Below are 14484 nucleotides of genomic sequence, written 5' to 3' on the forward strand. Positions count from 1 at the left end.
AGATTAACAATGTATAATCGTTGCTGTCCTCTACAAACAAATACGTAAAGTGTACAACTTCACATATTAATATTGAATTGCAAAAAAATGTATAAACAATTTATTTTAACCAAAAATGTATTAATAAGTTATTTTATTTTTTATTAACAACGTTCTTATTGATTCCGTAAATTCAGAATTGATACTGCAAATGAAAACTGATTGATTAGGGAAAAACAAAATAAGGAAAAAATAATTTCGTAACATACTCAACTATTGATGTCATACGTAAGTGAATATGACAAATATAATACTTTTACAAATAATAATAATTAAAATTAGTTTACTGTAACACAAACTTAGCCTAACATAATGTCATACATAAATAAAACGTAACTTAACAAAACTAAAATTCAATAGCAACACCAAACTTAAACTTAAGGACATGCGTCTAATGCATTACTTATACATGATATCTAACGAAAATCGGGGAAGGGCCTTTTGATCTTTCGTTCCATAGGATATTGGTTATTTTTTTTAAGTGATATGGGTAGTTATCAGTTAAAATGGAGGCTATTGGTTATTTTTTAAAAATAAATAAATAAATAAATAAAATAGAAGGGGTAGAATTGCAAGGATGGGAATTTAGAGTGCTGTGAATGAGAGTTGAAAAAAAAACTCTTAAATTATATTATAGACTAAAGTGTACTCATGCAAAATGCACGGAATATATAGGAAAAAACTAATAACAAAATTATTATATTTTGAATACGTGAAGTATAATATAGGTAATTTTTAGGGTAGTTGTGTGTTATTAGGGAAAATAAGAGTGGAAGTTATTTGGAGGTTTATTTGTTAGAGAGGTGGAAGTTGTTTGAAGGCCCAAAAAAAATGTTAAAGAAGATTAATTACCACCATCAATTTGATTATTAAAGAAGATGTTACTTCCCATTCTTAAAGGATTGTGGTGAAGTGTGTTGGAATAAAGAAAGGGAATTCAAGATGTTACATCCCATTCTTAATTTCAATTGAATAATTCCCACATAACACCTCATTTTAGTAGAAGTTTAAGTTGATAAATCACCAATGTTTTTCTCTTGTGTAACTCTTATAACCCTCCACTTTTATGAGAATGTTAAAAAAGATTAATTACCACCATCAATTTGATTATTAAAGAAGATGTTACTTCCCATTCTTAAAGGATTGTGGTGAAGTGTGTTGGAATAAAGAAAGGGAATTCAAGATGTTACTTCTCATTCTTAATTTCAATTGAATAATTCCCACATAACACCTCATTTTAGTAGAAGTTTAAGTTGATAAATCACCAATGTTTTTCTCTTGTGTAACTCTTATAACCCTCCACTTTTATGAGAATGTTAAAAAAGATTAATTACCACCATCAATTTGATTATTCATCTCCCTTTACGTTTGATGGGATTCTTCTTCTATGTTTTTCTATAAATAAAAGAAGTCTTTATTATACACAAGCTAAACACATACTCTATATTGGGCATAAGTTACTTGGCATCAACCTTCCACCCAAAAGTGCCTTTGAGTGGAAGTTGTGTGTTAACCATAGGGAACGTGCCGACGAATACAATTGAGCACCCCAGTTGCGTCGGAATTTCGTTTTCAAGTCAATGAATTTGCTTCACGACACACCGTACTCTTCCTATTTTTGTGAGATCAGTTTTTCGGTCTTGCTTAATATTTTTATATTATTTGTAATCGACTACTCCTTTATTTACAACAAAGTGTTGCAAAATTAACTCTTAAATTATATATTAGATACAAGTACACGCCATACGTATACTCCTTGCGCCGGATACACTCTCATGCATTGAGGTTTTACTTACAACAAGGTGTTGTGATTCTCTAAATTAGGTTTTGGACTGGTCGACTCTGTTGAACCCTAATTAGCTCTATTGCATTGGGTATTACTAATCGTATTAATAATGTGCTGACACTTGTTCTGTCGTGCTAACACCTGCTCTGCTATGCTGAAACAGGTTATCCTACGCTTTGCTTAGAAGCTCAATGGACAGGGTCTTAATCTTTTAAGTCAGTGGCCACGAAATACTATTATGGTTTGTACTTTGTCAAAGGTATAGAAGTTACCCTTTAAGTGTTATAGGGGTTACTCGTGTTACTCTATTAGTATCATATGGATACGTGTCTTGCTCTAGGAGTAACATACTTTGTTTTGTTTCAAGTAACGTAGTTATTTTCTAAGGTCAATTGCACAACAACGTATTATACATGTTTTTTTCTTTTTGATGATTAGAATAGTGGAAATTGATCAGAGGGTAGTCCCTAAAAATTGCATATAATTGCAGGGTTACGGATTTAGAGTAATATACTGAATTGTTGATAAAGGAACTCTATACTCATGCTAATGCATGGCATATATTATACAAAGTACTATTTATAAAAAAAAGTAAAACCTCAATGCATGAGAGTGTATCCGGCGCAAGGAGTATACGTATGGCGTGTACTTGTATCTAATATATAATTTAAGAGTTAATTTTGCAACACTTTGTTGTAAATAAAGGAGTAGTCGATTACAAATAATATAAAAATATTAAGCAAGACCGAAAAACTGATCTCACAAAAATAGGAAGAGTACGGTGTGTCGTGAAGCAAATTCATTGACTTGAAAACGAAATTCCGACGCAACTGGGGTGCTCAATTGTATTCGTCGGCACGTTCCCTATGGTTAACACACAACTTCCACTCAAAGGCACTTTTGGGTGGAAGGTTGATGCCAAGTAACTTATGCCCAATATAGAGTATGTGTTTAGCTTGTGTATAATAAAGACTTCTTTTATTTATAGAAAAACATAGAAGAAGAATCCCATCAAACGTAAAGGGAGATGAATAATCAAATTGATGGTGGTAATTAATCTTTTTTAACATTCTCATAAAAGTGGAGGGTTATAAGAGTTACACAAGAGAAAAACATTGGTGATTTATCAACTTAAACTTCTACTAAAATGAGGTGTTATGTGGGAATTATTCAATTGAAATTAAGAATGAGAAGTAACATCTTGAATTCCCTTTCTTTATTCCAACACACTTCACCACAATCCTTTAAGAATGGGAAGTAACATCTTCTTTAATAATCAAATTGATGGTGGTAATTAATCTTTTTTAACATTCTCATAAAAGTGGAGGGTTATAAGAGTTACACAAGAGAAAAACATTGGTGATTTATCAACTTAAACTTCTACTAAAATGAGGTGTTATGTGGGAATTATTCAATTGAAATTAAGAATGGGATGTAACATCTTGAATTCCCTTTCTTTATTCCAACACACTTCACCACAATCCTTTAAGAATGGGAAGTAACATCTTCTTTAATAATCAAATTGATGGTGGTAATTAATCTTCTTTAACATTTTTTTTGGGCCTTCAAACAACTTCCACCTCTCTAACAAATAAACCTCCAAATAACTTCCACTCTTATTTTCCCTAATAACACACAACTACCCTAAAAATTACCTATATTATACTTCACGTATTCAAAATATAATAATTTTGTTATTAGTTTTTTCCTATATATTCCGTGCATTTTGCATGAGTACACTTTAGTCTATAATATAATTTAAGAGTTTTTTTTTCAACTCTCATTCACAGCACTCTAAATTCCCATCCTTGCAATTCTACCCCTTCTATTTTATTTATTTATTTATTTATTTTTAAAAAATAACCAATAGCCTCCATTTTAACTGATAACTACCCATATCACTTAAAAAAAATAACCAATATCCTATGGAACGAAAGATCAAAAGGCCCTTCCCCGATTTTCGTTAGATATCATGTATAAGTAATGCATTAGACGCATGTCCTTAAGTTTAAGTTTGGTGTTGCTATTGAATTTTAGTTTTGTTAAGTTACGTTTTATTTATGTATGACATTATGTTAGGCTAAGTTTGTGTTACAGTAAACTAATTTTAATTATTATTATTTGTAAAAGTATTATATTTGTCATATTCACTTACGTATGACATCAATAGTTGAGTATGTTACGAAATTATTTTTTCCTTATTTTGTTTTTCCCTAATCAATCAGTTTTCATTTGCAGTATCAATTCTGAATTTACGGAATCAATAAGAACGTTGTTAATAAAAAATAAAATAACTTATTAATACATTTTTGGTTAAAATAAATTGTTTATACATTTTTTTGCAATTCAATATTAATATGTGAAGTTGTACACTTTACGTATTTGTTTGTAGAGGACAGCAACGATTATACATTGTTAATCTTTATAAAATATTTCATGTGATAGTCAAATAATATTCACAATCCTATTGAATAATAATACAAAAAGTCATCGTTTAATATAAAAATAAAAAAAATAAAATAATCCAAAAACTCCATTAAAATCATGTGAACAGAAAAATATAAAGATAAATTATATTTATGTGGGTAATAAATAACATTGGTAATGGTAATTTTCCTTATTCATCCTAGAAGTATTACTATTTCCAACGTGGTAAGTTGGAAGGGCGTAATGAATATGTAATTCTCAGCAACATTGTACGATACACTAAACATCGGTTTGATTCCAGTATATTTTGATTGAATTCTTAATTTCACAAATAAGGTTTTACATTTGAATCCATTATAAAAACAGAAATGATACAATAAACATGTTTATGATACTGTTAACTTTGGTTTTTATTTTTCAATCATTTCTGGTGAGAAGAAATACATTATATTCTTCCCGCCGAAATGTGTAATTATTACATTATTTGGCGGGAAAAAAACGCCTATAAAAGAGGGACAACTTCCTTTACAATGTCATAAAGGGTTAACAATACTCATTATTTTAATCCTTGATTTACATTGTTAATTAAATTTCAACTACTTAGCTAAGGATTCTTCAATGGCGAAACGTAACCGATGCAAAGGTAAAAAATCATTCGTAACATAAGTTTACACTCCATCTTTTATCTATAGTACTCTAATGATGACTAGTTTTTACTATTATGCAGCCCCTAGCAAGGTCGAGCAGTTGGAGATGCAAAGAATGAAGGACTGCCATAACTTTCGAATCTTTATGAGGAACGTGTTGTACCACATTGGGCCACTTGACACGGGAAAGTTGGTAAGTGTGGGTGGCCATTCCCCTTTGATTGAGAAAATGTATGAAGAGGACCATTTTAATTACATGATGCACAAAGGTAACTTGAAAGACATCCCGGTGAATGACAAGGGCTTAAGAATCATTTCACTAGCCGAGATTGATGATCGTGTTGTGAAGATTGAGCCAATTAACTTGGAAGAAGATGAAATATGCCCAAAACGATACAAGAAGGTTGAATTTGTTGATCTGACAGAAGATTAGTTTCTTGTCACATGGTTTGATCTACTACGGACCTATGGTTTATTTATGTACTTATAGCTTTATATTTTTTTGCGTAATTAAGGCGTAGCGCCAATGTATGCAGTAACATGGCTACATGTTACATCAGTTTTCCAGACCTCTATATATGCATTATGTTACTTTAAATGGATAAATGGTTATTATTAATATATTGTGATGATGCTTACATAACTATCTTAAACTTCACGTACATCAGAAAAACAAATTAGTAATATAATTTGATTCATAAAGTCGAACTTAGTGATAGATAATAGTAGAAATTCATAACTTTGCATACGTAAACATGAATAGATCCTCTGAAATCCCTTCCTTTTTTTTATGGTCTATTATTTCTTCAAAAAGATCGCTTGAACTCCCATGCATCGAACACTCGTCGCTTCATCATCCCACCATAAGTTTGAATGAGGTATCGTTTTCCTGAGTCAAAAGCCTCCCCTCTCCATGGCACCGTCCAATTACAGGTTCCACATTGCTTCATGTTGGGAAGGTTCTCATGCCCTCCACAAGGACTGTCATAAATATCCTGACAACAATATTTTTCTAGCTGCGCCCAATCGACATCTTTGTTGTCATTGATCCTTTTTCCGACTTAAGAGTTCCAATCAGAATTAAGCCGTAACAAATTCATAAGATGAAAAATCTCATGAATCTTAGGATAAATATGCTTAGAAAAAATAACGGGCCAGTCACCAAATTTCTCATGGTCTGGATAGTATGGTTCATCTTCCTCCATAAGAAATAGGGAGAAAATATGATGGGAATACAAAAAGAAAATTATGTATAGGTGGCAAGTATGAGGATAGGGGTGGTATTGATTAAAACCTACAATTACTGGACTCGCCATTTATAAGAATGATTTATTTTCGTCACCTCAATAATTTAATTTAAAATAACATAATTATATTAATTAAAGAACCGTTGTGTCAAAAAAAAAAAAAAAACCGTTCATAATCAAATTTCGGACAACACCAGAATTAGATATTTTTTATAGTATCAATTTGAAATATAAAGTATCACAAACTTTACAATAATTTTGAGAGATTAACAGTCATACAAATTACGAAGTTGAACGTAGACATAAATTTAACAGATGTCTAGATAACATCATCAATAATTACTCTTTTACATTCTCTGGATTATCGGAATACGTACAGCCCTTCCATTTAACAATTTACTTTATTCAACTTTCCAAATTAAAATATTTAAAGTTTATTAAGTTTACATTAAAATAATTTTATACGTTATTTTGGGGTTTACATAAAATATTTTTTTTTAAAATACACCCTTTTAACTTCCAAAAGTGAGATCCCCTACAAATAATTGTTTCACATCCATCACCCACACCTATCCATCTCACTTGCCAAAAGTCCACAATACATATATATATTTATATATATATTTTTTTAGCATTGTCCTTTAAACCATGACATCTCCAAATCAAGAAGAGCCATACTACCCGGATCACGAAAAATTTGGTACATGGGAAACAATTTTCCATAAGCATGTGTACCCAAAAATTAATGAAATCTTCTACCTCCTAAATCTAATGTCGTTGAACTCCAAATACAATAAGCTTGTAGGTATAAGGATAAATGCTAATGAAGATGTGGACTACACTCAGTTAGAGTCATTTTGCTGCAAGGATCTTGTAAGAGTCAACATAACTACTTGCGGGGTCAAACACAGTTGCTTTGAGGAATTAATGGATTGCGAATTTTACAACTGGAGTACTCCTATGAGGTATCGCGCATTATCAAGAGGGATCAGATACCTCATAAACACATACGGTGGAATGCGGAAGACTAGGGTTTACAACACATGGCCGGAAAGACGTTGGTTTATCAAGGATTGAAGATGGCCACCAATTAGCCGATGTCAATGATATGATGTTAAGCGTTTGCATTCTCTTTAGTTAAAACTAAAAAAGGCTGATGAGTAAAAGTAGTCATTTTTTGGTTTTTTTTTTCCATTTCCCTTTACCAAGTCATTTTCTGTTGTTTTCCAAGTTTCATCCTTAATAATAATCCGTTTCGCAGTTTTAACATCATCGTACCACATGTCTTGTTTTTAATTGAATAGACATATTCCGTATATTCAAAAATTATTCTACAAAATAAATTTTGACAATAAAAATAACCAAAATAAAAACGGACTATTAGTCAAACGCTTCGAAATAAATATGCGTCAATAAAAGTTATATGTGTATAATTAATTTTTGGGACAAAATAAGTCTTCTATGCCAGAATTGCCTCATGTATATAATTATTACATGACCCTCTTTCTAATATATATATATATATATATATATATATATATATATATAACTAAATAATGATTTCTTAAATAAGAAAATGATTCTTTTAAATCCCAAATCCTTTAACTACGTTTATTAAAAAAAATTAAAATATTACAATAAAAAATAAATCAAATAATGGATTCTTCAATGGACGCGTCTAATATCTATCGTTAACATTGAATATTACACATCAGTCTTATTGTGTCTGTTGAATACTTGCATTTAATTGTTCTCCCTTTCGATTTTTTATTATTAACAACAAAGTGTAGTTCTTTCAATTTATTTTCCGTTTGTTTTTTAAATAAAAAGTAATTATACATTTACAAATTACTGTGATGAAGGATAATATGAAAAGTTTTTGTTAGAAAATAAAATTAAATTAAAAAAAATGTCATATGAAAAGTTTGGTGTGTATTTAATAGTGGTATTTGTAGTTTTTTTTTTAAAACAGTAATAATTAAAAGGCAATGAAGGGACGTGCACCTTCCCCATAAGGGTAAGGTGAAGCAATTCACAACCTCTATTTAAAGTTGGTTCAACTACTTAACATAATCCTAAAAATAGTAATTGTGCTAAACTAACCTGTAAAATGGCAAACCCAGGTAGCTCTTCATCATCTACTACGAAATCAGATTTGAGGTTGGCTGGTTTGCAGCACACTTTATCTTATTTGCAAGGTCGTTTCATTGAGGCTTGCAATCAAGTACAAGCGACCGAAAAAAGACGTGAAGAGCTTGGAGTCCTGGTTGAAAAAATAAGGGTCGACATATCAAATATGGCGTTGGAAAAGCATAAGGAAACCGATCCACAACAACATCAACATGCATGGCCTGTACCGAATGACAATTTGGTTGATGGTAGAGCTGTTGCGGGGGAAGACGATTTTACAAAATTGTGCCTCTAAGTCAGTACAAGTTTGGTTAACTAAATTAACTTAATTGTGTTTTATTTTAAGTACCTATGTTTTAACTTTTCTATGGTAGCCTTAAGCTGGAAGCACTGTTTGTTACGTTGGTTTTTTTTTTCCAAGAATTCGCAGTGATAATAATAATGTGTTCTGTTTAAATACATTTTTATTTTCCTTTATGTTTCTAAAAATTCAAATATGATCTTCTAAATACATATCAAGATTTCGTATTTAGAATATTGATGTATTCTAACTGTTAAATTAAAACCAACTTTTAAAAAACCTACAACTATGCAAACACACGGATATTATTAATTGTTAAAGCGAATACAATAATGGAAAACAGACTTAGATGTCACAGGAAAAATTGAGAATGTGCTCCATATTTGGTAAAACACACAAATGAATGTAAACCAATCTCATTAATGTGATGCTATAAATAGTGGAACGATTCTAGGATTATAATTTTATAAACAGTGGAACGATTCTAGGATTATAGTTCTAGGATTATAATTCTAGGATTATAATTTTATTATAATTCAAATATGAAAAGGTTATTATTAGGTTTTCTAATAATACATCAATTAGGTCTGAAATTAACCTTAAGTTAATTAATTACTATTTGATGCTTGCCTTTAAATCCTTGTATTTTAATAAATTCAGGAGATATCACGGGTTCTCACTAACAGGTATAATTCCAATACCAAAAAAGACAAAGATTGTGTATAAGAATTAAATATATTTACAATTTATGTCTCTGTTAACACGTGTTATTAGAGTACATATAGTACGGGTGTACATATTCGGGTAAAAAAACCTAAATCCAATTCAATATAAACCGAATTATCAATTCTGATCACACACGAACTTCAAATAAGATCGGATTGATTTAGATATTTCTTTAATTCGGATTTCCGGATTGGATCGAACTTACCCGGATTCTATCCACCCCAAACCGAAAACCTAATTACATAAGTAATCTTGAATAGAATAACGAATTTATAAGTTCTTTCTAATTCAGCAAAAAACATGCAGTACTCCTGCTGTTTATTTAGTAATGTCCACTTTCTATCATTTATTTATAGAAAAATACCGAGATAGTGGACATTCATAAAGAGACGGACAGAGTAAAACATACAATAAATCAATGACTTTACGCTAAACTTTTTATTTCACTCGTGATTTTGAATCCGTTTGTTAATATTAAAAGTTTATAAAATTTGGATTTCTTATAGGATTCAAATAATCGGATATTAATTCTGATTCGAACTGATAGGATCAAAAGATAAATTCGGATCGGATAGGATTTCAAAATTGTAAGCCAAATGATATTTCGTATTTGGAGTAAATCCAAACCGAAAACCGAATGGGTACCCTTAACATAAAGTGTTGAATTCCCTAATAAAACATCAATTGTTATATTTATATTGACATAGGGAATGACAACAAACTAAATTTTTATATAGGTAAACATTATGTTGTTTTAATAATCAATTTTAATAAATCATTACTATCTCTATAAAAGCAACTGACACCTCTATAAACTGATCCTTTTACAAAACGATGCCAATCATAGAACAAAAAGTTTACATAAACTATGGTTATTTTTTGTTGTTAGACCAAATAATAGTAATATAACCTTAGAACCGTAAACCCTAAACTTTAAACCCTAAGCCCTAAACCCTAAACCTTAAACCCTTAACCCTAAACCCTACGCATAATTCCATGAAGCAGTAATGATCATTATGCATTAAAGAGAATCATTTTAATATAAACTAGATCATATTGAAACTTATATAACACATACATTTATTTGACATCAACATCAAAATTCTGTTTGCTAAACAAACCCAACCAACATAATAACTTAGAAATTTCCTTCTCAAAATAATAATGGTCATAATTTCACATCAATATGCAACCGTTACAAAATTTTGTGAATTATTTGATAAAATTAAAAAATTAATTCGACTGTAACAATTACAAAATGATGCAATTAAATAGTAAGAGCTCTTGAAAATGACAAATTAACTCAATATCAATTTTCATCCCAAACGTAAATAAACATCCTTTTAACATTTACGGAGTCATATTCTATATAGTATAATCACCCCCTACTTTTATAGATGTAATAATATGGTACAAATTGATAAGTAATACTATGAAATGTGTGCTGATACCCTCTGGTGTAGTTGGTTATATGTCCTTACTAGTCACAATTGAGCCAAGTTTAATTCCTGACTATACCATGTTTTTGATTTTTTGATTTATTTATAATTTAAAATACTTATTTAAATATGCTGATAATATTCAACACAAATTCACTCTTGATTACCTACAAAACATTTTATTTTCCTATATTCCATAATTAGTACTTTTATATATCAACGTTATGTCACTACACGTAATTTAAACATCTCGGGGTGTAAGTTGTGTAAGTACGAAAATCTGAGAACCCCACCACAATATCAAAATCTTTTTTACACATCTAAGAGCATCATATTCAATTAAAAAGTATTTTCCACGTTAAAATATCATCAAAAGAGTATTAACAGGATCAGAAGTATAAATTCGATTACTGATTCAAAAACAACACATCACTTAGAAAATCGACCCAGAAACAATGGATGGATGTGGGGATTGACATTCGATTGTTAAGTAGTATTCTGAGAATTCATGCCAGCATGTCTAGGAACGCCGCTGCCAAAACTACTGAAGTTCATATGTGTTCCAGGCTGTTGAAATAGTTGTCCACATGGGCCTTGATTTAGCCCACCGTATGGGTTGTACTGGTAAAACCCTCGAGGGTCAACAGAACCATACTGAACTTGAGCACCGTTACAGAGCTCATATTACCATTATGCTGCTGCGGATTTACTCCATACATCTGGTTTGTATCAACAAATATACCATTGTGAAAAGGATCATCATCCTCACCTTCATCACCAGGTTCCTACAACATAGGCATTTTTTGAAAAAATAAGTTGTAAATGATACCAGTAATTGAAAAAAAATACTAAGTACGTGTATTTCAAACCATCTGACTCACAAACAACAAAACAATTGTACCTGGCTGTTCTTCTTCTTCCTTTTCTTACTCCCTTTCTCTGAAGGGTGTTTGTTCCTTGAAGTCTGTGCCCTTCCTGAACCTCTTTTGACTACTGGATCCTTGATGTTCCTTTCTTTGGGGGGTTTTGCATTCCGTTGAAGATTTTGTTGGTTTTGCTCCTTCGGCCTAAGCCTGCGCCGGCCAAACACCCTGTTCATTGAAGGGTCTGACCAGTCTTGTCCACCAATCATGGATCGAATACCAATTACAGCTTGAAGAGTAGCACGAATTTTGTTTGTTGCTTCCTTATACAATTGGAGTGTCTCCTCGCTGTGCATGGCAAACGATGACAAGTATTGATGTCTGACATTTATTTTGTTCTGCATTTTTGCTTAATAGAATCATTAGGGTCGTATTATGACACACTAATGCCTTCATAACTCCGTACTACACTCTTCCTCCAACGATCCAGAATGTATTTCGAAGGAATAAAATCAATGTCTTCTTTCTCAATGGCACTGATAATATGTCTGCAAAGTATTCCACAAAACTCAAATAGTTTGCATGAGCATAAAAATTCACCTTTATCTTTGTCCACAGAAACCTTAAACAGTTTTCGCCGTGATTTCCACACGGGAATAGGAATCTTCTCTTCTGCCTCATACAGAACTTTACTCCCATCATTTCCTGTCCTCAACACATTTGTGTGCCTTAGACCTATCACCTCATCCCTTACCTCCAGAAATTTTTTATTGGTGTACGCCTTGCTAAATACGCACTCCACAAGAATTGTGTTATCACAATGATAAGGTTTACTGTGTGATTGGAAATTCAAATCCTTCTCATCTTCAACTTTCTTTTTATTGCTTTGTTCAAATTGATTCATGAATTGAAACAACCCAGTGTTCAAACTAACGTATCCTTTAATGCATCGGTTTTGTCCTTCACTCCGTTGGGTAGATGACATCCCCGCCCAAAAACTGCCTCTCCAAAAACCTGGGGCCCAATGTTCCCTATTCTCGAACGTGTCATTGATCCAATCGTTATTTTGCAACCGATATTTTGTCACCATATGTTTCCAAGAATCCTCAAATTCTTCTATACACAGCGAATCATGCACGACAACTTTCAAATCAGCTTGTATCTCGGTAAATTTCTCTAATTTTCCTAGGTTCCTGTGAGCATTCTGCAGAATGTGCCATATACAAAGCCGGTGTGGCACATCACGAAATACCTTCTTAACCGCCTTACCGATAGCTTTACACTGGTCGGTGATGATGCCTTTTGGCGGCTTCCCCATACACTGCAGCCATTGATTAAAAACCCACTCAAATGTTTCTGAATTTTCATTAGAAACTAAGGCTGCACCTAAAATGATGGACGACCCATGATGATTGCAGCCAACAAAAGGAGCAAATGGCATTTGGTACCTGAACAAGGTAATAGATTTTTATTCATTAACTTACAAAATAATTCAAAATGATGCTTTCAATTATAAACATATCCTATACATTATTAATCTAATCCTTTTAATAATGTATACACACAAATCCTGAAAGTACGGTTGTCTTAATTTATAAACAAGATTTTTTAATTAATAACCAGATTATGTAAATTATAAAACGACTCTGACAGTACCTGAACAAGGTAATATGTTTTAATTCTATACTTTACAAATTAATTAAACATGATGCTTTTAATTAAAAACATATTCAATAAAATGTTAACTTAATGCTTTCAATAATTTATAAACAAGATCAGATGTTTTAATTAATAACCAGATTCTGTAAATTATAAAACGACTCTTTAAATAGTTTGACTGTTTAATCTTAAAAGTTGTATTAACTAATTTAAATCATACAAAAAACGAAACAAATCTAGTGGAGGCAGCTTTTACTTGTTTGTCACAAATGTGTTATCAAACGAAACAATGTCTCCAAAGTCTTTGTACTGCGCACGCGCCCTTGCATAGCCCAGAAAACATTTAAAAGTTTGCCATCTCCATCTGTTTGGATTGCACTATAAAATTCTGAATTTGCTTCTGCCATTTTTTTAAAATGTTCTTGTACAGTGTCAACATCCCCACCAAATAAGACACGTCGCCGAACAATGTTTACTGCATTCCTCAAATCGCTCTTGTTAAAAGTTACATTCTGTTGTCCTCCTCTTGCAATAACAATAGAGTTGAAGCTTTTGGTCATTGAAATTCCAGCTGAGTCGTTTAAAACCATGCTCTCATGAGCACCATCATCAATGCCCCGATAGTTCACCATAAGCCGGCTATCATTTGGAAATAGGTCATGATTATAGGACAGCTCACAATTCTTAATATACATCCTACCATCAACTGACAAACGTGCCTCAACAAAAACCTTACACCCTAGAGGAGGTCCTGATATCTTCCTTCCAGTTTTCTTTTTCCTCCTATCTTTCGTACCCATCTTGCACAGCAGTCTAATACGAGACATCATGTAGTCTTTAGGCTCCTTATCCCCAACACCTCGATGATGTACTCCTTTTTCACGAAACTCGTCCATTATTATACATGTTCGAACAAAAAATTAAAACCCTTTCTCAAAAGCATACATATGGCAAAACCTTGTAAATTCTTCACCCCTTGCAAAATTCATACCCACTGCTGGAGTACGACTTTGTTGTTCTTCACCGTTTGAACCATTTCGAAAATCATGTCCATTTCTAATGTTGTTAACCACATCAGCTACCTCTTCATTGTTAATGATATTAAACTCATCATCTTCATTCTCAGAATCATGTCCATTTCTATGGTAATTAACCTCCACATCAGCCTCTTCATTGCCAGTGTTATTAATCTCAACATCATCATTCTGAGAATCATGTCC

The 14484-nt window shown here is 31.8% G+C and overlaps 1 protein-coding gene across 1 annotated transcript; it reads right to left on the reverse strand.

Moving 5' to 3' along the window:
* Positions 1 to 12038: 12038 nt before the first annotated feature.
* Positions 12039 to 14160, reverse strand: LOC110695859 (protein FAR1-RELATED SEQUENCE 5-like). Its single transcript, XM_021873084.1, has 2 exons — positions 13532 to 14160; positions 12039 to 13053 (listed from the first exon to the last, which is right to left on the reverse strand). The coding sequence occupies exons 1-2, from the start codon at positions 14158 to 14160 to the stop codon at positions 12039 to 12041; spliced, it is 1644 nt and encodes a 547-aa protein (XP_021728776.1).
* Positions 14161 to 14484: the final 324 nt, after the last annotated feature.

The sequence above is a fragment of the Chenopodium quinoa genome, unplaced genomic scaffold, assembly GCF_001683475.1.
Source record: "Chenopodium quinoa cultivar QQ74 unplaced genomic scaffold, ASM168347v1, whole genome shotgun sequence".
Lineage (NCBI taxonomy): Eukaryota > Viridiplantae > Streptophyta > Magnoliopsida > Caryophyllales > Amaranthaceae > Chenopodium > Chenopodium quinoa.